The sequence below is a fragment of the Tursiops truncatus genome, chromosome 20 (assembly GCF_011762595.2).
Source record: "Tursiops truncatus isolate mTurTru1 chromosome 20, mTurTru1.mat.Y, whole genome shotgun sequence".
NCBI classification, from domain to species: Eukaryota; Metazoa; Chordata; class Mammalia; order Artiodactyla; family Delphinidae; genus Tursiops; species Tursiops truncatus.
In genome coordinates, this window is record NC_047053.1 from 36993342 (window position 1) to 37020864 (window position 27523).

General features: G+C 46.4%; 3 protein-coding genes and 4 non-coding genes across 7 annotated transcripts in view; 2 read left to right on the top strand and 5 right to left on the bottom strand.

Moving 5' to 3' along the window:
* Nucleotides 1–2062: 2062 nt before the first annotated feature.
* SPMAP1 (sperm microtubule associated protein 1) lies at nt 2063–6218 on the bottom strand. Its single transcript, XM_004318343.4, has 3 exons — nt 4637–6218; nt 3181–3280; nt 2063–2316 (listed from the first exon to the last, which is right to left on the bottom strand). Exons 1-3 carry the CDS (start codon nt 4841–4843, stop codon nt 2159–2161), a joined length of 465 nt encoding a protein of 154 aa, XP_004318391.1. The 5' UTR covers nt 4844–6218; the 3' UTR covers nt 2063–2158.
* A 144-nt stretch (nt 6219–6362) lies between these two features.
* RPL23 (ribosomal protein L23) lies at nt 6363–11429 on the bottom strand. Its single transcript, XM_004318344.3, has 5 exons — nt 11392–11429; nt 10750–10833; nt 10320–10448; nt 6606–6719; nt 6363–6498 (listed from the first exon to the last, which is right to left on the bottom strand). Exons 1-5 carry the CDS (start codon nt 11402–11404, stop codon nt 6416–6418), a joined length of 423 nt encoding a protein of 140 aa, XP_004318392.2. The 5' UTR covers nt 11405–11429; the 3' UTR covers nt 6363–6415.
* Nucleotides 10583–10718, bottom strand: LOC117309860 (small nucleolar RNA SNORA21). The gene has a single exon (XR_004524150.1). It is a non-coding gene; the product is annotated as a small nucleolar RNA SNORA21 (small nucleolar RNA).
* A 5013-nt stretch (nt 11430–16442) lies between the features above and the next one.
* Nucleotides 16443–16514, bottom strand: TRNAC-GCA (transfer RNA cysteine (anticodon GCA)). Its single transcript has one exon. It is a non-coding gene; the product is annotated as a tRNA-Cys (tRNA).
* Nucleotides 16515–21612: 5098 nt separating this feature from the next.
* On the top strand, nt 21613–21684 carry TRNAC-GCA (transfer RNA cysteine (anticodon GCA)). The gene has a single exon. It is a non-coding gene; the product is annotated as a tRNA-Cys (tRNA).
* Nucleotides 21685–23316: 1632 nt separating this feature from the next.
* Nucleotides 23317–23388, bottom strand: TRNAC-GCA (transfer RNA cysteine (anticodon GCA)). The gene has a single exon. It is a non-coding gene; the product is annotated as a tRNA-Cys (tRNA).
* Nucleotides 23389–23800: 412 nt separating this feature from the next.
* LASP1 (LIM and SH3 protein 1) overlaps nt 23801–27523 on the top strand; it is a 40677-nt gene continuing 36954 nt past the window's right edge. Inside the window, exon 1 of the mRNA XM_033847691.2 lies at nt 23801–24316. Within this exon, the coding sequence (XP_033703582.1) occupies nt 24248–24316 (69 nt within the window). The 5' untranslated portion in view covers nt 23801–24247. The remainder of the gene's footprint in view (nt 24317–27523) is intronic.

The window sequence follows — 27523 nt, forward strand, 5'->3', positions numbered from 1 at the left end:
ATGGAGGGTGTCAGGAGGACTGCCTTGAAAAATTAATTTGGTAGGTTTGGAGCAGGTGAATAATTGTACCGTGAGGCTGTTGAAGTTCAAATTACCAATCGGCACAAAGAAAAATACACAAATGAGAAAATGAGGTAATTTTCTTCAGAAAAATTTTCAAGAAAGGAAATACTATCACAGTATATATGGATAGACTCAATAATAAATAGTATTTACATGATCATGATAAAATGTGAACACGATTTAATACAAACTTTTGATTTAATTAATTTTAGCCAATGGGAAATAAAGGGGTATGAGAAAGCAAACCTTTGACTGCCAGGACTGAAATTTATAACTTATCATGCTCTCTCCTTACAGTAGTTTCTTCAAGGAGGAAAAAAGGTTGCATTCATTTTTACATCCAAACACCCACCCCTCCAATTCTGGGGTAATATCTCGTGTTGTCAAACCTGGTGAGGCAAGGCCAACCTTCTCCCCTTCCTGGAGGAAAACGACATGCATGTCTGACCACGGCTCGGCCAATCAAATGCTTCCACTTGGCATTTTCAAACTTGAGGTATCGTCCTGAATATGTGCCCAGGGTTCTTGGCACAAGCAGTGGACACTTCCAGGGACAAGACTGAGCTGGATCTCTAAATTATATCTAGAAAAAGTGGGTAGGTCTTTTTTAAAGTTTCTTAGCCACACAGCACCTGTGGGGTCTTAGTTCCCCCGACGAGAGATTGAACACACACTCCCTGCATTGGAAGCACTGAGCCTTAACCACTGAACCACCAGGAGAGTCCCTGAATAGGCCTTTTTAAAAGGTGAGAGTCCCTGAATAGGTCTTTTTAAAAGGTATCTCTTTCTTGAGCTACAGAGTGCTCTTCCTCTGATGGCTGTGTGTGAACGTGTCAACTTCCACTAGACTGAAAGCTCCCTGAGGACAGCTGCCCTCTTTCATCTTTTAATTCACTGCAGCCTTGTGTGTACTAAGTTCTCAACAATACATGTTGTACAAATGTCTTTATCTTTACTCTGTCATACATCATATTGCTAAATTGTGTTCACCGCGCTCAGATCTAATCTCAGACTAAGAATTTCCTCATGGACTTTGTCTTAATTGAAGCCCAACGGAGTCCTCCAGGGATCTGTTCTCAGTGGTCATTTAGAATGTCAGAGTAACTAGTAATTCTGAACAAGAATCCATTGAGAATTCTTGTTTCCTCCTCTAGTGACCCTGGGGCTGGGAGTGAAGAAATATTTACTCACTTCCACTTAATGGAAGTAAAAGGATAAAGGAGGAAGGGGGCAACCAGGATTGAACCAGAGACCTCTTGATTTGCAGTCAAATGCTCTATCTCTGAGCTATAACCCCATGGCCTCCTGGGACTCTCTTTCTTGTCCACTTACGGTGATTCAATACGAACAGGTTCCACCCACTCTGGAATTCCGGCAAGCTTTGTATTCTAAAGCTCCACCTCCTTTTCTATCCATCATCTGCTCTGGTTTTCCTCTTGGCCACCAATAAACCGGGTGGGGCACTTGAAAAATGACATGCTGGAAACTAGCTGAAAAGGAAGCTGACATAGCATTAGTAGAGAAAGCGTCCGTATACACGGTATTACTGTGTCAGAATCCTCGGCCCCAGATACACTCTGGTCGTCCCCTGCCTCTTGATGAGTTGAGGGTGGGAAGGAGAAGGAAGATGTCAGTTCTTTCGGATGGGATGACTCAGGAAAATCAGGAACTCCTTCTCAGGGCAACCAACGCCAATCCCTGTGGCCACACTGCCTGCTCCGTTCTTGATGGAAACGGTAGCCAGCTTCTGACCTGGGCCGTCCCGATGCCTGGGGAAGAGCTTGGATGTGGGCTTAAGTAGTGTCGTTCCTCCTTATCGCAGCGGCAGGGGAGACCTGAGGCCTCTCCTTTCAAGCCTGGCACTCCGTTTGCATGGAGTTTAAGGCACAGCCTGAGATGCCCTTTCTCCTCTCACCTCCTCCATAGGGTAGGGAAGCCGAGGACGGAGAAACTAGCTTGCCCCCTCCACCAGCCTCAAAGAAGAAACGGCACACTTGGAGACACACACACAAAAGTTTTAATATCAAATAACACTGAGAGTTCATATACACATCTCAGAAGTTCAGGTCGAGGAGTGTGAAGAGAAGAGCTGCTGTTAGAAGAGAGGGAATTGGGTGACCTCTCCAAAGACAGATGGGCGCTGGCGGAGGGCTGGGGTGTTCCGGCGATAGCCAAACCGACCATTGAACCCCTGGGTCGCATTCAGATTGGCATTATAGTTGTCATGTCCGGTCACCTGCTGGAGGGAATGCCCTTGCGGGACAGAGAGAGAGGCCTGAGCCTGTATTCAGCCCCCTCTTGCTTTCCCCACTCCCATTGGGCTGGTATAGGAGGCCAATCCAGGTGTAGTCACTGTGCTCCCATGTCCCAGCTGAACCCTCAATCCTGAAAAGCCAAGGGTTGGTGAGGTGGAGGAGGCAGATGGCATCCTAGAAACCAAGCCTCATCCTAGGACTAGCATGCAGGGGAGCGTGAATGGTACATGCTGGGACAGGAAGGGCCAGAAACTTCTGGGCTTGGCTGAACTTGCTTTGCTGCCAGGAGAACAGAGAAAATTTCCCCCTTGCATCTGACCCAGCTGGAGAAAATGGATGAGCTCAATTTGGCCAATGGTGCCAGGGGACATGTGACTAGAATGTGGCCAAAGGGTGGTGGAGTTGGGGTGGGAGGAGGGTTCACCCTGCCAGAAAAACAGGTCTCAACTCTCCCTTTTCCTGTTGCTGCTAAATGGGGCCTAGAGAGTGAGCAGGACACAGCCTGCTCTGGGAGCAGTGAGAAGAACACAGGCTTTCGTTGGAAAGAGGAGAATTCCAACCGCAGCTCAGCCCTTCTTAGCAAATCATTTTAACTCCCTAAACCTCAATTTCCCTGGCTGTAACCTGGGGATACTCTGAGGGTAAAAAGCACCTGACATACAGCGGATGTTCCATAACTAATAGGGAGCACTGTGACACCATCTGCTCATGTATGAGAAGAAGAGCTAGAGGATGCAGTCAGACCCTGGGTCTCTTCCCCCAACCAGGTCTCTTTATGGCCCAGTTTCTCTCTCTATGGAATGCACACCACTCTTCCTAGGTGGGACCATGGTGAGACTGGAAAGGGAGGTGTCGCACTTGCCTGCCCCTGACCAGTTTCTCCTGTTGAGGTATCTCTGTCCTTGCCCGAAGATATGGAAATAATCCACTATCCAGCCATCCCTTCCTGTACCGCCATGATCCTGAGAATGAGGGAGAAAATGCAGACTATATCAGTCATGATGCAGAGAGATGCACAGTCCAACCCCTGCCTCTGGGCTTGCTGGAGGGAGGGAGAGGTCACAGCCAGGGGTAACAGGGCCAGACAGATTAAATATACTTAGTGACTTATTGCCTTTCAGGGAGGGGCAGTGTAGCTTGGCAGTTAAGGGCTCAATGTCTAACACCAGAGAGACTGGTTCTAATTCCAGCTCTACCCCTAACAAGCTGTGTGACCTTAGGACAATGACACAGCTTTTTTGGACCTCAATTTCCTCATCAGTAAAATGGTGGGTTGCTTTGAAATTTAAGTGAGATATAAAGGGCCTTCAAATAAAGGGCCTGGCATATTAAAGTTTCAGTAAACATGATCTTCATTTAAATGAAAATAATACCTACCACAAATGGTGTCTGTGACGATTAAAGAATACTTACAAAATGGAACATAGAAAAATTCAAAAGTGTGTACACCATATTATTTTTCAAGCTTTTAAACTCTCGAGTTTTCCCCCAGATTCTGGCTCCTTCTGCTATAAAAATCACGAGTAGACAGCAAACACACACAAACATGGCACACACAGATGTGTGTGTCCATATGCATGTACTGAACACACATGTGCACACACGAACACCCGGGACCACAAAAACTCCCAAGATTTGTTCATAGAATAACCCGCATTAAGTCCTCCTCTCCCTAAGTCACTGACATGTATTATAGACACAAATATTGGAAGCAAAAGTGTTGAAAAACATTGGAGCTGAGCCTATAATAGCCTCAGAATCTTTGATCCAGGGGAAGTACTCTGCGGGGGAGGGGCAACATCCACGAGGGAAAAGGCCTGGGGAGAAGCGAGGGCTGCAGAACTTCGGGAGGTTTCCTTCCAGTCAGCTCACAGAAGGTCGCAGCGAGCGAGCCCTCTTGAACTATGACGTCACCGGACCGAGGGCGCCTCACCTAGGCAGTTCTTTGTCTTTTTACCGATTGTCGGGCTTTTTGAGAATTTGCGGCGGGAGGTCACCCAAAGGGTGGATCCGTGATGCCAAAAACGACAACGAAACCCATTTGTTTGGCAGAGGCTTGCAGAAACCCAAAATGAAATCATTCTCAAGTTCAGGCGTGGAAGGTGGTTCTGTGAGCTCAGTGAGCTCGCGCTCAACACCTGTCTCCCGCCTCCGCCAGTTCCCGGGTTTCATTAAGAAAACTGAGAGGGTGCGAGTCGGGGAGCCTCCCTGGTGGTGAGGGCGCTGCCATGAGACGCCCGGATCTGGGAAGTCGGCCCCGCCACGAGGGCCAAGCTCTGCGGGCACAAACGGTGGGGTCCTCCACGGCGCTCCTGTACCTGATCGGTTTTCCGCAAGATGGGCGGAACCACGCGGCTCCGGAAGTACCGGTGGGCGTGGTAGTCCTGCTGCGCGTTGTAGGGTGGAATCGCCGACCAGAGCTTAGGCCTCAAGTGCTCATAGGTGCGGGCCATGGTGCTCACGGCCACTCCATCCAAGATGAAGCGCTTCTCCAGCCACAGGGGACACGCGCAAAAATGCCCCATCCTAACCACCGCAGCCTCCGAGGACTTTTCTAGAGGGAGCGGAGGGTCCTAGGTGGGGGCTCCCCTGCGCATTGTTACGTTATGTCAAAGACCCCTGTGACACAAACCGTACTGTCCCCATCCTACGAGGTAGGCTCTCGGGGCTACGGGGGAAGTTGCTTAAATGGTCCAGAGGTGAGGGATGTCTAGGAGGGAACCATGCAAGAGGAATCAAGAGATTGAAGAGAAGGTGGGTTACTGAATGTGCGCAGTGTTAACGCAGTCGGGCCCAGCTCCCTGTTTTCCTTTTAAGAGCAAGGTTCTCTGCTCCCACTTTATTATATACATTTCCCAAACCCAGTTCCCTTGAAAAGCTTGTACCCACAAAGGATCAGAAAGAGCTCAGAGAGCATCTACGTCCAACTCTCGTTGTACAGAACTGGAAGTTGAAGCTCAGAATGTTGGAATATTCCCTAAATCCATTTAGTGGCAGATCCAGAACCAGAATTCAGATCTCCTGATTTCCAGTAAACCCACTTAAAGCACTTCTCCCCTCCCCACCCAATTCTTTTCATCAGCTATTCCTCCTCCCGTTAAAATTTAAAAAACCAACAGTAAAAGTTGTATACTTATCAATAAAACAGTAAGTACCATACTTCCCTCTAATATTATGTATGTATGATAGGATACAGCAAAACATGAACAGTGATCTTCCCTATTGTTGTTACAAGTGATTTTTCCTTCCTTTGTATTTTTTACTTCCCAAATTTCCCCCTTGAATAAACTCATGGATGCTTTACATATCAAAGTGGCTTATACAAATTATTCTGCTCCTCACACCAACTCTGAGGTGCTATTATCATTTTACAGATGAAGCAATAAATCCAGGAATTCTTTTATGTTATTATAATACTAGTAACATAAACATTATATATAATACAAAGGCACATGTATTAATTAGAAAAAGGTTGCATTATACCTACACGTAATAATCACCAATCCCAGCATCTCAATACTCAGCATATGTAATTTTTCTACACTATGACAGGCGAGCTCCTAGCAATCAAATTTGAAATTATAGGAAGTCTATAATTTGAGCCCATTCTATTAAAACGTGAAGACAACCTGGAAAGAACATGAGAGGACGAGGGGAAAAAAAATGACAGGCCCAACTCTCACCTCACATTTGAGGAAGGCAGGTGAGAAATACGCGTATACCTGGTTCCTACTCACATCACTCCTTGAACTCCATGAGTGTTCAGGATCTGACCATACGCTACCTTATCTCAAATACCTTTCTAACTGTAAGGCAGTCACCTGGGATAACCTGTCCCCAAGCGGTATCTACCACCTGAAATTTATTTTAAGAACTAAAAAACTCAAGTTTTTACAGCAGAAATTGCAAAGTCCCCAAAGTCTGCACGCTGACAGAAGTGCAAAGACTGTTTATCTTTTTTTACACATGCCCACAGAAAGTCTGCACTGGGTAGTTTTATTTTACAGAGGGGGTAAGGGTTAGGTGGTGTCAAGAAGAGTGACATGGAGCAAATAATTTTTATTATCATTGTTTTCTTTTACAAATACACCGAAGAATCATGCAATGCTGCCAGCATTGGATGCAATCCTGGGCCACAAGTCTGCACATTCCTTTGCAACTGGTCCTGTGATGGCAGAACCTGCATAAAAGAATGATGTGACACATAAGCTCAGAGGGCCCTTTCCTTGTACTCAAGTTAAATCATCCAATCTCAAAAGCCTAACAATGATGTGCATTCTTTATTACCTTTCATCTCGCCTTTATTGTTTACTATGACCCCTGCGTTATCTTCAAAATAAAGAAACACACCATCTTTTCTCCGGTATGACTTTCGTTGTCGAATTACCACCGCTGGATGTACTGAGGGGGGGAAAAAAAGCAGCTGTCATTTAACCTGCCAAGTTCCAGTGCCACCACGAGAAAGCAACTTACACCTTGGCTAGCTCTCCAACATTTCCCATTTGGACAGAATGTATACTCATTAGCTTTTCATTTCCTAAAATCAAGTGTGAAAGACAGTGCAAACACCAATCACCCCTTAAGGAAAGACCTTACTCATTTCAAGTCCAAACTGCCTGCATTTCCTTGCAGGTGTGAATCTGTACTTTGGGAGGATGATTAGCAACACACCAGCAGGAAACTTGCTAAGCACTTTCTATACTTTTCCTCACTTCACCCAAGAGGTGGGTACTATTTAAGATCCTAATGTCAGAACTTCCCTGGTGGTCCAGTGGTTAAGACTCTTTGCTCCCAATGCAGGGGGACTGGGTTCGATCCCTGGTCAGGGACCTAGATCCTGCATGCCGCAAATAAGAGATCCCATGTGCCACAATTAAGACTGGGCACAGCCAAATAAATTTTTAAAAGATCCTAATGCCATAGAATTGGGAATGGGACCCTCCTCACACTGAATGAGTGGAGAGGCCAAGCTATTAACTCATTATGCAATATTCCATCCCAATTTATATCAAAACTTCCAAGAACAAACCTTAACCTAAAAATTAGTACTTTATGCCTAACTGCAGGGCACATGTTGTTTTAAGAGCAAAACCTGGAATTAACCTAAATATCTCAGGACACATGCACAGAACAGAACCATTTTAAATGATTATGTACTTCTGTAATTTTTTAATATGCAAGACAATCATTTGTGAAGCAAAAATGGGTTATGGGAAGGTAATGGTCTCATTTACATTGGAAAGTAGGACATAAAATATTAAAAACGATCATCCCCTGGAGGTCTAAGAGCTGGGTAACTGAAATTCAACTTCTATTTCTTATTTAATTAACTCTAGGTTTAACTTTTTGAGGAAATGTTTTCCAGGGTCATAAGTAACTTTTAAATCCTGCCTGCTCCAGGGCTTCCCTGGTGGTACAGTGGTTAAGAATCCGCCTGCCAATGCAGGCGACATGGGTTCTGGTCCGGGAAGATCCCACATGCCGTGGAGCAACTAAGCCCGTGCGCCACAACTACTGAGCCCATGCGCTCCAGAGCCCGTGCTCCGCAACAAGGTAAGCCATCACAATGAGAAGCCCGCACGCCGCAACGAAGAGCAGTCCCCCCCACCCCCGCTCGCCGCAACTAGAGAAAGCCTGCGCGCAGCGACAAAGACCCAACACAGCCAAAAATAAATAAGTAAAAATAAAATAAATTTTAAAAACCAAACAAACAAAAAACGCTACCTGCTCCTAAAGTGAACATTTTTCCAGACATTCAAAGCATCTACTGCACTTAAAAGAAAACATGGATTCAAATCCTGACTGACAGTAACCTGGAGACCTTGAACAAGTTACTTAATCTTCTGGAGTTCAAGTTTTCCTCTTCTAAAGTAGGGATAATAGTTACATTTCCATATTTAATATCAGACACTAGAAATGCAGGATCTTCTAAGGACAGAGATCCTGGCTATCCTTGAAGCAAGTACTATCTATGTACATAGATGGTCTCTGAGTTTTTTAACAATGGGAAACACACTGAGAGACAGATAATATTGGCTGAGACCCTCCTCCATTGGACTCTCATCTACTTAGTTAAATTCTCACAAATGCATCCAGCAAATAAGGCCACACAAATACAGGACTCTGGATTTCCAGTCCTGCAGTCCTGCTCCTTGCCACATTTCTCTATGTTATAATTAAGTCTAAGGCCAGGAGATGTAGCTGATCCTTGAAAAATGAAGGGTTAGGGGCGCCAGCCCTGTGCAGTCTAAGATCCATGTGTAACTTATAGTTGACCCTCTGCATCCACCGATTCAACCAATCTCGGATAGCGTAGTACAGTAATATATTGTGGGGGGAAAAAAAAATCTGTAAATGGATGCATGCAGTCCAAACTCACGTTGCTCGTTGTTCAAGGGTCAACTGTATTCATTTAGAAGAAACAAGGACCAAAGAAAAAATTAAGAGTTGGCAAGTCAGAACTATTTTTAAAACCATGAGTGTCCTCTGGTCTGTCCCACAACTGACTGAGAGAGACAGCACACCCTGCTGCCACCTCACCCATAGTGATGGACAATTGTTCTGCCCTTCCCTGACAGCTCCCCAGGCCACACACCAGACCCAGCAAGTGTTCTAAGAGGAAAGCCTGTCTAGTTGCATGCTGATCCCAATCAACACATTGATTTATCAATGCTTACGCACAATGCTTATTCCTTGCCTACCAAGCCAGGTGAATATTAGAGGTCAACAAAGTACGATTTCTGACCAAAAGGCTAAACACCTGGGGATAGAGTAGGATACAGACCTTCAAAGAGTAACTGTGATACACGGCTGAGACCTGTCACACGTGTACTGTGCGTTAAGAGGACTTCTCAGGAAAAGCAAAACATCCCAGGCCAGGGACAGACTAAGCAGGCACAGGAGAAAAGTTCAGGAGCTGGAAACTCAAGTACACTGAGTATCAGAAGCTCTAAAGTCAGTCAAGTCAGAAGTGTCTGAGGCCCCCCCTCTAACCCATACATCTAGTAGGAAAACTTTCGGGGGTTGTCCACGATTAAGCAATGAGCAGCTCCCTGTTTTACTTTCTACCAGAAGACATTTAGAAGCAACCATGCCAAACTTTTGACAAGTCACAACCCTGAGTTAATCTCATCTATGTATAATTATTCCTTTTCAAATTAGTAGTTCCTGAAAAGGAAACTTGCCTGAGGTGACTTAAGTCTTAAGGCTGTGATCTCACCTGGAACCACCATGTTCATTTGTAGCCAAGGAGTCAGCAATTAATTAAAGACCTGCTCTCATAGAAGAGACAACCCTAGTAGGGGGCACAGCAAAAATCTGAGGCACAAAGGAAGGGATTTAAGTTGGAACAAAAAAACCAAGAACTAAAAGGAGAGCTGGGGAAAGAACTACGTGGATGGACTGTAAATCCCAGAAGGACAGAGCTTTTGTTTCTATCGGTATAAATATGTGAGGTGGTCTGTTAACTATTGGCTGAACTTGCTGGGAGAAATGGCAGGGTAAATATGAAAAGCCCCTAGCTTACGATGGAAGCCAACTAAGAACTTAACTGGGGGTGGGGTGGTGGTGGTGGATGAATTGGGAGATGGGGATTGACATACATACACTATCAATACTATGTGAAAAATAGATAACTAATGAGAATAACTAATGAACTGTACAGCACAGGGAACTCCACTCAATGCTCTGCGGTGACCTAAATTGGAAGGAAATCCAAAAAAGAGGGGATATATGTATACGTATAGCTGATTCACTTTGCTGTGCAGTAAAAACTAACACAACATTGTAAATAAAGCAACTATATGCCAATAAAAATAAAAGAATGGTCTTTAAGACAGCAAGAATAGAACTTCAACTGCAGGTTAACTCACACTGCCTCTCAAAGAAAATCAAGCTTTAAGAGGCCCTGAGAATGGTAAAACTACTGTTCTATTTTCCAATAGAGGGAGAAGTCCTTCAACTGTCCACAGATCAAAAGGAGGATTTGGTCTCTCTACTGACCCTTCTTTCTGAGCTCTGGTTTGCCTTTCTTGACTGTGGCCATCACCATGTCACCCACACCAGCAGCAGGAAGTCTATTCAGTCGTCCCTTGATCCCCTTCACAGAGATGATATACAGATTTTTGGCTCCTATACAAGGAAGTAAACAACAACAAAACGTTTTTCTTGAGAGCCTGTTAGGCAGTTCTGCATTTCTCCAACACCTCCAAGGCCTCCCCCTCCACACACACTCCCAAGAAGTTAGTCCTCCCCCAGGTGGAACACCTTGTCACACCACCGATTGAAGCAAAACAACACAACACGCTGCCGCTTCACCCAAAAGCGGTGTTTTCACTCTGCCCTTTCTTGACGGCTCAGTGGGTCATTAGCAAAAGGCCCACTGAGTGCTTTTAAAAGGGGCAGTTTGGCAGAGTGCAGCCGAAGGTCTCACCTGTGTTGTCAGCACAGTTGATCACGGCTCCAACCGGAAGACCCAAGGAAATCCGGAATTTCGCACCAGAGGACCCACCACGTCCTGTAAGTAAGAAGGGAATCAGGAGAGGTCCCTTCACATTCTTAAGCTATATAATCATTCGCATGTGCTTCGGGGAGCTGTACACCGTAGTTTCGCTCTCTCTAGGACTCCTTATCCCCTCCCCATGTGCCACCCAGTTCTCAAGGCAAATAGCCAATTCCTCACTCTTAGCACGTTACATTGAGATTAAGGGACCTGGACGACTCAATTCTCGATCCAACTTTTGCACCACGTAGTTCTTCCTACAAGGCGAGAGACCGCACAAGTCGCCCACTCTGGGGATTAAGCCAGTCTAACTCCAACCCCATTACTGAAGCGCTAGGCGCGGAGTGAACCCGCGGGATTCAGCCAAGAATCACGACTGGATCCTGCGAACTCAACCCTCCAGGCCCTCCCGTCACTTTCGGGGGCTCTCCCGGTGCTCTCGCGGTGTCCCTCCCCTCCCTCTCCGGCCCGGAGCAGAGCAAAGCGTCCCAGCTGTCCATGGCCGCCGTTCCCGGCGAGGCCAGCAGCCACCTCGCGACAGATGGCGAAGGATCTCCCAAGGCCAAAAATTACCTCGCTTCGACATCTTGAACGCCGGAAAGTGACAAAAAGGAAGTAGGGATAAAGGCCACAGAGATCTCAACCCCAACGCCCCGCCCAACATGGTCACGTGACCCGGTGTTCGTTCAATCCGCCTCTCTTCCCCAGGGCGCGGTCTTATTACGTCACAAATCCTGGACATAGCGTAGAAGTCTTGCTGTGAAGTGGGCGGAGGAGTGGTTGAGGGCTGCAGGAGTGTACGTGGTACCCAGTACGCCGAATACGAACTCGAAAGCAGTTGTTTGGGACACAGAAACATTGGTTTAATTTATCGGAAAACCTCTCTGAGCAATAAGTATGTGCCAGGGACTTGGATGGACGCTAGAGGTTCAGAAATGATTAAACGGTCTGTGCTGTATAGGGGCCTCCAAAGAACACACGGCGTCGGGGGCTAGAGGGAAAGAGTTCGAAACGGTTTCATTAGGTTGTGATATAACTGAGAAGTACCATTATAGCGCTACAGATAATTCCATATGTGTGTGCTTGGTCCCATACCCATCTGTATTTTAGATATCTTTATTCATTACTCCTTTCACTGCTTCAACTTCTCCCATTCTTCGGACTTCTTTCTGCCGATATATTCATTCAAATATTTATTAAACGACTACTTTATGCCAGATCCTGTTCTGGGCATACGCTAGACTACATGAGAGAACAAAACAGATCAACATTCATGCCCTGTGGAGCTTACATTCAGCCAGGGTGGTGGTGAAGGTGGGTATTAGATACTAAGCCATAGACGTAGTAATTGCAGTATATAGTATGTTAGATGGTGATAAGTACTATGAAAACAAAAGTAGAAAAAAGTAAGAGGGATCTGGAAGTGGGAGGAGAGGCAGATTGCATTTCAAAATAGAATGATCAGTGTGGGCCTCATGGAAGAAGTTGACATTAGTGCAAAGATTTTTAAGGTGAGGGAGCTAGCAATATGACTGTCTAGGGAAGAGCAGTCCAGATAGAGTCATCAACCATTGAAAGACCCTAAGGTGGGATTGTGCCTGAACAATGTGAGGACCAGCAAGGAAGCCAGGAGTGACTGGACAGAGTAAGTGAAGGGAAGAGTAGTAGGACAGAAGGTCAGAAGTAATGGAATTGGATCATTAGAGCTTTGTACACTGCTATGAACTTTGACATTTACAGACTGAAATAGGAAAACAATGAGCCATGAGCAGAGGAGGGACATGATCTGACGTGTCAGAAGGATCACTCTATTTGAGACTAGGCTGTGGGAGGGAACACAAAGATACAATAAGGCGATCTATTGGGAAGCTCTTGCAGTAACTCAGGAGAGAAATGATGGTGGTTTAGACTAAAGAGGTAGCAATAGAAGTAATGTGATGTGATCAGATTCTGGATATGTTTTGGAGGTAGAGCCAACAAAATGTGGGGTGCAAAAGAAAGAGAAGAAAATGTTTCCAAGGCTTTAGTTCTGAGCAAGTGGAAGATGGCATTGCCATCAACTGAGATGGGGAAAGCAATGGGAGGAACAGGTTTGGGGGTAAGAGTATGAGTTCAGTTTTGGATATGTTGAGTTAGATGTCTGTTAGACAACCAAAAGAGATTTAAATAGCAAGTTGGACATATTAGCCTGGAGTTCCAGAAAGAGGGAGATATAAATTTGGCAGTCGTCAGCATATAAGTATATTTAAAGACATGATAGTGGATGAGTTCACAAAGAAGCAAGGGTAAATTAAAAAGACCATGGGCTAAGCTCTGGGGTACTTCAACGTTAAGAGGTCTATAAATCTATACATTTATAAATTTCTCTTATCACTCTTAAATCCTTCACTTGCTCCTGCCAGTTTCTCTAGTTACCAGTTTTTCTCTCTCCTTCACTTCTCAGCCAAATTCCATGTGTTTCTGAATATATGATTTCATTATCATATTTGTCTCTGTTGATAAATGAAACTAGCATCCATCCAGGTGTCCCTCTGGGATTCCTGTTCATTTCTCTTCAGTCTGCCTTCTCAATGTCTCTCAAATATATCCACTTCCCTCCATCTCCTCTGCTAATGCTCTGGACCTAGTCACCTCCATCTCTTGCCTAAACTATTTCTGAAGCTTCCTAACATGTCTCTTGACCTCTATTTCTCCCCCCTCCATCCACTCACTCTTCATACAATGGCCAGAAATAATTTTTCAGAAACGTAAACATTACTATGTCACTCTCCTGAAAATCCTCCAATGGTTTCTGTACTCTTAGAATCAAAGTTAAAATCCATATCACAGCCTACGAGGCCCTGATCATTGTCCTACCTCTTAACCTCATCTTGCACTGTGCTCTGTCTTGCTCTGCAGGGTTGACGTTTTGGTACCAGATACCATCCATGCTCCTGAATACCCGTAGGCCTCACACATGCTTGGAATACTCTACCCTGCCTACCCGTATCACGTATTTCACGTGTACTGATTTTTCAGATCTCAGCTTAAATCTTTTCCTTAGGGAAATTCTACCCTGACCTCTCTTACATAGTATTTTTCCTTCTTACTATTTATTTCAATTCTTCAATATATATTTGATGACTTTGTTGAATAACGATCTCCCCCAACTAGTCTATATGCTCCATGAAAGGCTGAGTCCATGTTCTCCTTTGTGTTCAGTGGTATATCCCCAGCATTCAGCATAGGGCCTGGCTCAGTAAATACATGCTGAATGATTGCTGAACAAATGAAGAAGTCTACCTCTATGGTCTCCATACGTCAGCATCCTTGCGTGAAGGAATTTTTATTCATCTATGGCAAAATTAGAAATATTTGAAAAACACAGTTTCTTATAAAGCTCCATTTGCTCAATTTAAAGGACTGCCTATTATTCTGGGATTATCTTCTTTCATCTTTCTTGTTAAAAATGTTCCTTTTGGGCTTCCCTGGTGGCGCAGTGGTTGAGGGTCCACCTTCCGATGTAGGGGACACGGGTTTGTGCCCCGGTCCGGGAAGATCCCACGTGCCGCGGAGCGGCTGGTCCCGTGAGCCATGGCCGCTGAGCCTGCGCGTCCGGAGCCTGTGCTCCGCAACGGGAGAGGTCACAACAGTGAGAGGCCTGCGTACCGCAAAAAAAAAAAAAAATTAAAAAATGTTCCTATGTCAACTGTCAACTTTCTACCATCCCAACACTGCCCTTTTTTTTCTCTTTGTAATTTCAGTGGTCCATGAAAACCAAAGGTCTGGGAATGATCTGTCTCTATTTCCTTACTTCCTGCATGCACATGTTCCTTGAACCCCTGTAGTGTAGTTTATGTCCTCACTACATGACTGAAATTATACTAGAAATTATATATACTGAAAAATTATACTAGAAAGGTCACCATGACCTACTCTTTCCAAAATCCAAGGACCCTCCTCAGTCTTCATCTTACTTGACCTCACAACGTTTCACACTGGGGCCCTTCCCATCTTCTTGACACTCTTCACCCATGGTTTCCATGATGCTAATAATAATAGAAATTACTATTTTTGGAGTGCTACTAAGTACCAGTCATTGAGTTAAGCATTTTACAGGAATGTGGCTTCTTGAATCCTCCCCACAACCCTGTGATTTAGGTATTATTCTTCTCATTTTTCAGATGAGAAAACTGAGAAATAGAAAAGTTAAGCCATGTGTCCAAGATCACACAGATCATGAAAGGTAGAGATGGAATGGCACCCTGAGTCTGGCTGATTCCAAAGCACAGACTCTAAGCCACTCTGTTGTATTGCTCTCTCCTCCTTACTCATTGTCCCTTCTCAGTGTATTTCCCTGAGTGATCACACCACCCAGTAGCTTCCATTACCATCAATATGCTGAGAACTCCCAAGTCTGTATCTCCAGCCCAGACATTTCTGCTTAGCTCTAGCCAATGTATGGAACCAATGACTGGGACACCTCCACCCCACAGGCACTTCCAACCTGACGTCCAAAGCCGAAATCATGATTTTCCCAGAAATTTTGCTTTTCTGCCTATATTAGTTGTCTTGGTTGGTGCTACTAATTTTTCTGTCCGTGCATCTAAAAGTCTGCCCTTGGTTCAAAGCTATTGCAACAGCCTCCAAATGGTCTGACCATAACCTCTGGTTGCTTAAAAGCCTGTACTGGCCCTCTAGTGCCTATGGAATAAAGTCCAAGCTCCTTAGGATGGCATTGGAATCTCTTCCCGAAGTGGCTTACCTTCTCCCTGGACTCATCTCCCATCACCTCGCCTCTTACACTTCACGCTCCAGAAACACCAAACTGCTTAGGATTTCAGGACTCTTTCTTGCTTTATCCACTACATGTTCTTCAAAACTCTTTTCGATGTCATGTATTTTTGAACAAGCCATCTCTTCCCTGTGCCATTTCACAACCCCAGCATGCTCTTCCCCAAACCACCTCTTTACTTAGAGCAGTCATTCTCCAATATCTTTGTCTGAATATTCTTTACATTCTTAAGTTATTGAGAACTCCAAAGAGGTTGTGTTTATACAGTTATATCTATTGACATTTACCAGATTAGAAATTTAAATTGTGAAATGTTTAAGGTAATGAATCCACTGCCTGTTAAAAGACATAACATTTTAAAATGAAAAAGAACTGTATTTAAATTTTAAAAATAATGAGAAGAGTAGCTTTGCTTTACGTTCTTTTAGAAATTCCTTTAATATCTGGCTTAATGAAAGACAGCTGGATTTTCATGTTTCCACATTTAGTCTGTTGTGACATCATGTAGCCTCTGGAAAGCTCCACTGTACTCATGAATGGATAAGAATGAAACAGGTAAGTAACCAAGTATGAAATAAATTCTTTTTTCCTACGTAGAAAGTGTCTCACAGGCAGACCTCCAAGAATTCAACTCCCAAACCACAGACTGGGAACCACTGACGTAGAGATAGAGAACACAGAAAATTCCTTTGCGCGTTGACCTCATTGGAATATAAAATCTACGATGCTGTAGTTTATTACTTTTTGTATTCCCAGAAAACACTCAAGAATGACCAAATATTCGCTTGGTTAGTATCACCTTTCTTTTATACCATCTTTGGGATGATTTAAGGTTTAAAAGGGAAGCACAAGGGGGCACCCGGATTTGAACCGGGGACCTCTTGATCTGCAGTCAAATGCTCTACCCCTGAGCTATACCCCCTCTACTGGCAAATAGGAGATTACAGCTTATTTGTAGTGTTTACTGACCAGACAGTGCATTGGTGATTAACAGTAGTTTGATATGTATGACCAATTGCTTCAGGTTTCCTGGGGTGATGCTAAAGAATGAAGAGAAAAGGCAATTCGCACCCAGGTGGTAGAAGGGGAGGGCGAAGTCCAGTCTGAGCTGGGCTTGAAGGTCCTGTGGGGTGTGCGATGGGATTTCTCTCCTTCAACAACAACCACCTCTTGTACCTCTGGCATCTTGGAATTCTTTAAGTCTAATTTCCATACTCCCTGCCTGCACCCCGAGCTGCACTGGATCCCCAGCCTGTGCTTTGCACAGGAGAGGAAGTGCTTCCCTTGTCCTTCCCAAGACACCCCTGCTCTTGTACCAGACATGCCCGCAGTATCTCCATTCTCTCCAGTATCTTCAGTCTCTTCCACTCGCTTGGCTCCTTCAAACATCAACAGGCTTTCCCTAGACTGGAAAATCTTCCCTTTAGCTGTTATCGCCTGTCCATTTCTTCTTTCTCACTACCAATTTTTAAGAAAGCCTGTGACTTCATTTCTCTCCTTATCAATAACCTGTCTCCATAGTTCTGTTACTCTCTACATTTACTCTCTCGACTGTCAGGTATTTTTTTCCCTTTGGAGTATGTATCTTGTTTCTCCAACTAGACTGTAAGTTCCTTGAGGGCAGGGATCATGTTGCATTTCTTTTTGTATTCCCCACAGTGGCACAGTGCCTGGTTCACTATAAGCCCTGGGTGGTACCTATCAGCCAAACCTAATTAAACTCAACTCTGGCATTCTACCGAGCTTGCACCCAAGCAGCAAAATGTTGTTAGGGGAGAGCTCAGAAGTCTGGGTCGCTCCACCAATCTCAGACAGTCTCCCTGTTTATGACTCTTCCACCACTGACTGACTAGTTTCACTTTCTCACTCTCTAAAATGACTATTTCACATACGTTCTCCAGTCTCAAACCTTCTACACCTTATCTTTCCTCCTCAGAGAGTGCTGAAGAGCTGGCCTCTTCCTTTCTGGAGAAAGTCAGAAGCCGTCAGGAGCAGGGTTGTGCTGATAAATGGCTGACGACTGGCTCCAGGGGACCTGATTTTTAGCATTTGCCAATTCCCATAGTGCAAATTCGCCCACCTGTCAATTTCCAGTGAAGTCAACTGGCTTTAAAAATTCCTGAAAATTTAACAATTGGTTCTCACAAGGCAGTATGAGTCGAAGTATGAGTCGAAGCACACTTTTGGGATTGACTCCCTCTTTCACCAGCTACCAATTATACACTGACAACTCCCCAAATTATGTTTCCAACCTGGACATTTCCCTGAACTTCAGAATTAACTGGATCTCCACCTGCACACTTAACATCTCCACTTAAATGTCTACAGGGCACCTCAAACTTAGCATATTGACCTCATACTAGAATGTGAAGTCTATGAGGCTAGGAGGTTGTACTTTATTACATTCTGTTTCAGAGCTTTAAAAAGAAACTCTTGAGGGGTTTTTTTGTTTTTGTTTTTCCTAAACTTACTCCTTTCTCAGTTCTTTATCTCAGGAAACCACATCCACCCAGATAGTGAAGACAAAAAAGAAGAGTTATTCTTTTTTAAAAATTTTATTTTATTAAAATATAGTTGGAGAATTAAAGGGAGTGGGTGTCGGAGGCAGAGGTTCTGAAGTTCACGACTCCTAGAAGGGAAGGGGAATGAAAGGCTCTCGGTGAAGAAGGACTCCTCAGAGTCTTTCTATCCTGATGACAGCGTGACTCTTTCCAGAGAGCAGCAGTGACAGCTCTGGAATGTCTAGGGAGAGGAAGGGCTTAGTGACCAGAGTCTGCTGGCAGCACAGGATCCTAGGTCCAGAACCCTTCAGATCAGCTTACCAATAAGTTCACTATGTAAAACAGTTAAATTTGGTTCAAATGGGGAAGGATGAGAGTTATTCCAACCTGGCAACACTCCCTACCCCCATTTCCCCCCCTCCCTACAGGAGAGGCTCCAGGGAGTACTTTGAAAACCATTGGAAAAATTCTCCTCATAAATGACTTGAAATGCCATGTCTGTAATATGCTACATTAAATTTTTTTACCCATTCCAATTATTTTTCTGCCCATCTCATACTTTAATTAATTTAGAGCCTAAGAGCTTTGTAATATAACAAAGGAAGACACTGTAATGTCTAATAAGTAAAATAGCAACATGTTTTTTGGGGGGGCTGGCGTATTAGTGTATTTCTTTAAAATAATGTCTACTATTGGCAAGGTTTGACCAGATACCTTCAACATAGAGATTCACTTGGTAAAACTATATATTGATCAATCAATCAATAAATAAATATAGTTGATGTACAATTTTGTGTTAGTTTCAGGTGTACAGCAAAGTGATTCAGTTATACATATATTTTTTCATATTCTTTTCCATTATGGTTTATTACAGGATACTGAATATAGTTCCCTGTGCTATACGGTAGGACCTTGTTGTTTATCCATTCTATATATAATAGTTTGCATCTGCTAATCCTAAACTCGCAAGCCATCCCTCCCCCGCCCCTTGGGCAACCACAAGTCTGTTCTCTATGTCTGTGAGTCTGCTTCTGTTTCCTAGGTAAGTTCATTTGTGTCATATTTTAGATTCCACAAATAAGTGATATCATATGGTATTTGTCTTTCTGTTTCTGATTTTACTTAGTATGGTAATCTCTAGGTCCATCCATGTTGCTGTAAATGGCATTATTTCATTCTTTTTTATGGCTGAGTAGTATTCCATTGTATATATGTACCACATCTTCTTTATCCAGTCATCTGTCGATGGACATTTAGGTTGTTTCCATGTCTTGGCTATTGTGAATAGTGCTGCTATGAACGCGGGGGTGCAAGTATCTTTTTGGATTATAGCTTTGTCCAGATATATGCCTAGGAGTGGGATTGCTGGATCATATGGCAACTCTATTTTTAGTTTTTTGAGGCACCTCCATACTGTTTTTCATAGTGGCTGCAGCAATTTACTTTCCCACCAACAGTGACTCTAAAGAAGAGTCATTCTTGATTCTTCTCTCTCCCTCATCTTTCTCAAGCCATCCAGTGTACAGGAAGGACATGGCTCCCCTGCCATGGTCAATCTGGATGCCTGCTGTCCTCTCTAGTTCTGCTGTTGCCCCTGTGATAAGCTAAAAAATGGGCCTCCAAATATGTCCACATCCCAAGGCCCTTGTGAATATGTTACCTTATATAATAAAAGGGACTTTCTAGATGTGATTAAGGGTCTTGGGGTGGGGACATTACCCTGGATTATCTGAGTAATCAGAAGAGTCCTTATAAGAGGGAGGCAGGAGGATCAGAGTCAGAGAGGGAGAGACGTGAGGACAGGAGCAGAGATCAGAAGGTAAGGAGATGCAACCCTGGCTATGAAGATGGAGGAAGGGGCCATGAGCCAAGAAATGCTGGCGGACTCTCCAACCTACAAAAGTCAAGGAAACTGTTTCTACTCTAAAGCCTCCAGAAGAAATGCGGGCATACCAGCACCTCGATTTTAGTCCAGTAAAATTGATTTTGGAATTCTGACCTCCAGAACCGTAAGGTAATAATACATTTGTGTTGTTTTAAGCAAATAAGTATGTGGTAATTTGTTACAGCAGCAACAGGAAACTAATACGTCACTGTCGTCTCAGACATCGCTACCATCTCTCACTTGCACTGTTGCAATAGAATCCTACCTAACCTCTCTCTCTCTCTTTTTAAAAATTTTATTGTGTCCACTTTTCTTCTTTTCCTTTATTGTGGTAAGAACACTTAACATGAGATCTACCCTCTTAACAGATTTTTAAGTGCACAATACAATGCTGTTAACTATAGGCACAATGTTCAACAGCAGCTCTCTAAGATGTATTCATGTTGTATAACTGAAACTGTGTACGCATTGATTAGCAACTCCCAATTTCTCTCCCTCATCCCTGGCAACCACCATTCTACTCTCTGCTTCTATAAGTTTGATTGTTTTAGGTACCTCATGTAAGTAGAATCATGCAGTATTTGCCCTTCTATGATTGGCTTATTTCACTTAGCATAATGTCCCCTGTTGTTGCATATTGCAAAATTTCCTTCTTTTTAAGGCTGAATAGTATTCCATTGTATGTATTCTCTGTTTCTATTCTTCACTCCCTGTAAATCTCCCCCACAATAGCGTGAATGATGATTTCCAGTTCCTCTGCTCAAAACTGTCCAACGGCTGGCTTTTCATCCATTTGGAATAAAATCCAAACTCCTTACTTGGGCCTATAAGGCCCTCTGGCTACTTCTCCAGCTCTCTTGAATCACTCTCCCCTGTTTCCTGTTCCTCCAGCTACTCTGGCCCTAGGGCCTTTGCAGTGGCCATTTCCTTTAGCTGGAATGCCTGCCCCTGACAGATGGGCTGGGCAAATGGCTGTCACTTTCATATCATTCACATCTTAACTCCAAACTCACCTGCAAAGAAAAGTTTTCCATGACTATTCGCCTTGAAATACCCCCCTGGACCTCCCTAAGACACCGTCTTGTTTTTCATTTTAGTCACTTCTCTTATTGCTACTGGGCATTTCCTTGTTTATTCATTTGTTCATTTGTTTCTATTCTGACTCCACTAGATTTTAAACTCAGTGAGACTGAGAACCTGTGTGTCTTTCTATTTGAAAGTATGTTCTGCACTTAGAGTGGGGCACATAGTAGTTGCTTCATAAAAAGAGAGAGGGACCACTAGAGAATACAGCCCAGGAAAGTCTCTCAGTGGAGATGTCTGTTCAGCTGGTGTTTGCATTCTTTTTAGAGAGACCAGGGGAAAGGATTCTCTATTCAGTTTTGCAAGAAGCTCTTCTCTGACTTCTTAGGGTGAAGAGATGAGTGGGATTGTGGATAAAGAATTGAACCTAGAAAAGGCTGATTGGTACCTAAGTTCACATGTTTTCAAATTCCATGTTTTTAGTTAGTCTTTTTAAACTCGTTATTACTAAATTCAGTATCATGTAACAAGAAGAAACTAATTTTGGATGTTTTCAGAAGGAAAACTTTGGAATGGATTTAAAAAGAATTTACCAACATTTTGTCCATAGAGGGGGTATAGCTCAGTGGTAGAGCATTTGACTGCAGATCAAGAGGTCCCCGGTTCAAATCCGGGTGCCCCCTTGTCTACTTGTCTGTTTTTCACAGCCACTCAGGTTAACCCCGAGTAACTCAGGAGTCTGAGGTTTCTGAATCCAGGATCTAAAGAGGATCCTGGAGATCCTCTTGCACCTGGTGAATATTTTCTCTCCCCAGAAGTCACACGGGGTGACTCTACCATGTTTCAACTGAATACCCCCACTCAGTGGCAAGAAGCTTGAGCAGGCAGAAAGAAGGCTGAGACCATTCCAGTCCCTGAGACCCTTCAAGACTTACTGGTTTAATGTTAATAACAGTTTCTTTGCGGGGTGGGTGGGTGATGGAATGTTGGGGCGGGCAATATTATTTTGCCTAGTTCATACTCTGACCAGGCAGATTAGAAGAGAATCCAAGTTCAGAAGGTTTATATAGTGGCGAAGTTTAACGGGACACAGCATAGATGTAAGAAGGAGGGTGAAAAGTGGACAGCTTTCTCCTTCTTTATATGAGTTCAAAGGCAGGGCTTTGGCCTGTTACACCTACAGGTGGTGAGATTGAGGCCTGGTGTCCAGGAAAGGGGTGAAAAATTAGTTATTTCTCGGGTCTGGGCTTTGCACCGCACAGCAGATCTGTTTAATCGCCATGTCCAGCTTCGCGACGCATCGCACAGTAATGGGAGCCGTGGGGAAAAAATGCATTCGAGTAGTATTCCCCCGGGGCCCCGAGGGCTGACACAACCAAATTCCGAGTTTAAAATATCACAACTGCCCCCTGTCTGAAGAAGCATGCCTCTCCCACTATCCTTTCTTTTTCCTTTTTTTGGGCAAAACCTAGTCGAGAGGCCTTGCTCCCTTCTCGTTTTCCTCGGATCCAACAGTGATACTGTCAGTCACGCAGCCAATAGATATCTGTCCCTGTCTTTAGGTTATGAAACTTGATGGCCTTTTATTATTTGTTCAGTGGTTCTCAAAGTGTGGTCCAGCAGCATCAGCATTCCCTGGGAACTTGTTAAAAATGCACATTCTCGGGGTCCCACTCCAGGCCAAGAGAATTAGAAACCGGGAGGTGCTTTAACAAACTCTCCAGGTAATTCTGACGCAAGCTCAAGTTTGAGAACCACTACATTAGTTTATATCAGTTTACATCCGGATGTAACTTTATTTTTGTAAATGAACTTTTGGGTCGGCATTGGCCATTTCCACGTTCTCGAAGTGCTTTCACTCTGCCGGTGGCATGAGCAATAGGGAAAGGTGAACACGGCATGCGCCTGTCACCTGTAATAAAGAAAGTTTAAGTTGGAGAAAGTCTGTGTCTGTGGGTTTCCTTCCCTTGACCCAGCCCCACCCAAAACTGAACACGAATTTGGGGGAGTCTTGTCTCTTGAACCAGCTCCTGGAACTGCCTGACACCCCTGAGGCTGCCAGCGGTGACCGCAGAAATCCTGATACCGCTGGCGTGGGTAGTGGGGACCTGCAGCTTTTGTACCTGATTTGTGCCCGTACCCACCCCCTCCTCCTGCGGAGTACGAAATAAAGCCGAAAGCTTTCCGTTACGGTTGGAAAATGAGGAAGGAATTTTTAAATAGCTTTTCAGTTCTTTCTTTAACCTAGAACCCAAGGTTAAAATATGAGTCAAGAATGAATTATATTAGTTACATAAGTTTAGGAAAAAACTACGAGGGGGCACCCGGATTTGAACCAGGGACCTCTTGATCTGCAGTCAAATGCTCTACCACTGAGCTATACCCCCACGCCGTCCCTGGGCTTGGATACTGCTCTTTTGGGCGTTAAGTCAACGCTACACCAAAGGTGGAGAGTAAGGATATAGAGAAAGGAACGAAAGAGGAAAAGGGGCCAAGCAGAAAGCAGAAGGCCCCCGCATCCGGGGAACCACAGGAAAGCTGCACGGCAGAGGCGCAGGGAAGGAAAACCTAACTCGAGCTGCGAGGCGCTGAGTCCTGGCGGGAGGGACTGGTTCCGCCCTACAAATGTGGGAAAGGATGTTGCAGGGGAAGGCTAATGAGGGCGGAGCAGGGGCTTCCCGTTCGGTCCGCATGTTCTCGCCGGGTACCAACGGGTACAAAGGAAGTCTCCAAATCTGGAGAATCTGATTTGGTGTTCGGGTGGGCTCAAACCCCACCCTGGAGGGGTGCGAGGGGTTTGCCCGCCTCCTGCAGCCCAGACGCCCAGATGTGCAGCCAGATCGGCTCCGCCCCGCCGGAAGTACCCTGGGCAAGGTCGTCTGTCCGCGCCTAGCCTCCGGGCCTATCTCTCCAGGGCTCCTTCTGCTTGGGAGCTCACCTAGGCGCGTACCCCCGGGCCCGCAGTCGTCCCCGGAACCCGCCCCCGCGCAGCCCCGGGTCGCCCGGGGAGCGCGCCTCGCCGCGCGCGCCCCTGCCCGCGCCCGCGGCGCGTCCCCGCCCCGGTACAGCCCCTCCTCCCCGCTGTGTTTATTAGGGGAAGGAGGGCGGAGGCGGAGGCCAGTTCCCTAGCTCCAGCCGCCGTCGCCGTCTCCTGTGCAGTTGCAGCCGCGGCCGTCTCCCGCCAGCTCGCTCCAGGGGAGAACGTGCGCGAGCTCCGGCGTCCCCGCCCTAGCCTTTCCCGGAGCCATGAATCCCAACTGCGCCCGGTGCGGCAAGATCGTGTACCCTACGGAGAAGGTGAACTGTCTGGATAAGGTGAGACGCGGGACCCGGAGGCGCGTCTTTGCAGTCCCCGAACAGTGCTCCAGATCGGGGGAGGAGAGCGGGGCTGGGTCTATGCCGCCTCATCCCCGCGATCCTGGGAGGAGGGAGGGAGGGAGGGCGGTGTCGTGGGGTGTGGGGACAGACCCCAGTCTGGAAACCAGGAGATCGGGGCAAGGCAAGGAGTCCACGCGTGGCGGGCAGCCACTACTGGAGAAGAGTGGGCTCTGTGCCCAGGGGTTGGGAGGACGCGAGTGGAGTAGGGAAGCCAGGCCCCGGAGTGGGGGTGGGGAGTGAGGGAAGGTTAGGGGTGCAGTCCCGCCCCCTAGGGCCGGGAGAGTGAGAGGAGACGGCCGCTCCCTCTCCTCGCCTCGCCTAGCGCCAAGTAGGCGGAAGCGCTGGGCGCTGGGGGAGGGGGCGGCGGGGGGGCGGGGCAGAGGTTGGGGGCCCCAGCGAAACCGTCCGCTCCGGCGGCGAATGGCCGGGCTTCCTGGCCTGGAGACTGGAGGGCGGGGGCTATCAGCCGGCGAGTGTTGCATCTGGTGAACTGGCCTTCGGATAAGGCCCCAAGCCCCACTGCGAGACCCCTTTTTTGCACGACCTGCAGTTCTCTTGGTGGGTGAGCGGTTAATGGACTAGCAGACGTCCTCCGTACCTTCCCAGCCCCCACCTCAAATTGGAAGCCAACTCCCAGTGCTGGTCCGCCCAGCCGGACCGGGGAGGGGTCGCGTGCTGGAGTAGGGTGGGTGGGGGTCGCTTCACAGAAATCTCCTGAAATTGTGCTCAGAGGCTGAGTCCAGCTTGTAGAACAAAGAGCTAACTTTTCAAAGCAGGTTTCCCCAGTGGAGGGTGGGGTTGGCTGAGTTCAGGGGAAGCCAAGAAAAGGGGGAGGTGTTAGGGGGATGGGAAGGTGGCCTTCTGGAAATTCACTGTCCCCTGGGGGCCCTTACGCGTCTTCCTCCTCCCCCCGCCCCAATCATGCTGGACTCGTTCATCTGGTTGCCATTATACTTTTGGAGGGGGGCGGAGAGTAGAACTGGGTATTTCCGGCAGTTTGGGGTAGGATCCTGGCCTCTTTTAGTCTCCCGAAGACCCTAAGGCCAAATCCACCTCCTCTCTGCATCCCCTCCCCAGTCTGGAGGAGCAGCCTGTGCGATTTTGTCCCCCTCCTCATCGTGCCTGTCATCCACCTCCTAAAGCCTGTTCCAAGTCCAAAGATTCCCTCCTTCCTGTCTGGACCGGCAGGGGCTGGGGGGCATGGGATGGAAGAGGGGTGCAGAGCCCACCTGGAGCCAGGTTTTGTTTGGGAAAGCGCAGTTCGTTGGATACTTTTGTCTTTCCCCTCCACCTTGGGGTTGGTGCTTCCTCAGTGACCTTTGGTCTCTGAGTCAGGGTGAAGGGGTGGGGTTCTAAGGTTCTGAGATGCATTTGAAATTGCTCTTGGAGGAAAGGGGCATATGGGGCTGCTGCTGTTTCACAGTCCTGGGCCTGGCTGGGCAGGTGGAGGGGAAGGCCATGTTATGGGTACAAGGGTTGTGGGTACTGACCTTCCTCCCAATGACCATGCCGGAAGGCAGGATTTGAGCTTGCAGGCAGGACCTGAGAGCTCTCTGTCCTTGCACACTGGGGTTTTTGCCCTTCCCCGGTGATAGGGATTTTGGTCTCTGCATCTTGAGTTCCCTGTGCGCTCCTTCTTCTGCACGGTTATGAACTGGGAAGAGGCTATGACCACTTTCCACCCACATAAGGCAGAAGCAATATATGATGGAGGGATTGCTAGCCTGGGAGTTGGGAGACTTGGTCCTGGTTCCAGGTCTGCTCCTGCCAGCTCTACGAATGGCTCTAGGCCTCAGTGTTCACCATCTATCAAATGGGTATGGTAATGTCTTTTCCTTGAAGGTGGGGAAGTGCACTAAAGTGCCCGGAAGGGGATGTGGTATAGGCTGTGCCCTGCCTACCTTGCTGGGGTACTCTCTCCAGCCCCACACCTTTGGAGTCAGAGCGGAGTGGTGCAGGGATCCTTCAAGGTGCCCTCCCCAGCTGTTCTCTTGCCCTCGCAGAAAGAGGACATTCAGGTGGAGGTTGCCCTGGGAAGTGAGAGTTCGTGATTCCTCTCTCTTTTTAGAACTCTCCTTACAGGAGGTGGCCCTGGGGACACCTCACCCCTGCACTGAGCAGGAGGCCTGGAATATCCAGGTATCAGACCTATTCCTCCCAACCCCCTTCAGGTAGTAAGGGCAGGCACTTGGAATGGGGACCTGGTGCCTGGAGGACTGAGACCTGAGGGGGAACCTTCGGTCCCATAGATACTGTTGCTAACCAACTTCGCAAGGCTTCCCCTTTACAACAGGAGAGAGTCAAATTAGACTTGCCTGTTTCACTGCAATTTCCCTACGACACGACATGACCCAGAGCACAAGCTACGTCCTTGGTGTTAGCCTTTTCTCCTCCCTGAAAGACTTAGCTGGGTTAAAAGCTATGTCACCTCTGATGGCCACCCTGCCCTCAACCTGCCATACCTAGTGTGCTCTGTGTGCTGAATAAATATGTATTGCTGGTGTCTGAGGTCGAGATTTGCTTCCCCAGAGGACTTATGGGATCAGAGTTGGGGGAGAAACAGGGTGACATCACTCATTCATTCAACAAATATTTATTGAGCATTTACTTTGTGCCAGGCACTCTCAGGGGCTGCTGCAGGGCCTTTGGGGAGGGAGAGGGGCTGTGTCTCACAACGTCCTCTACATTTTGAGGGAGGTGGAGTTTTGTCCTAGACCCTGTGAGGAAGCAGTCGTATCTGGGGACCTGCATTGTCAAGAGTCTTGCCATGTCCGTCTGCCCTGGCTTGCTTTCGCCGGGCTCCTGAACACAGGTGGAGGCATTTGGGAAGGGTTGAGGATTGGTGAGCTGCTAGTTCCCCGGACTCCCCCATTGGGAGAGTTCTCTGCCTCTGGCTGTCTGAACCACCCTCCTCTCAGCCCCCACAGGTGGCAGCAAGGTAGAGGGAAGCTGGGCTGGACACAAAAAAGGAGAAAAGGCCTTGCAGCCCTGGTGCCTCATTTCCTAGCTGAGAGCACCGCACGATCATCCCGTGACCATCCATTCATAATAGCTACGACTCATTGGAATGTGCCAGGCTCAGTCTTTGCAGGAGCCTTACCAAGCAGATGTGATCGCTCCTGTAAATTAAGAACCCCATAATCA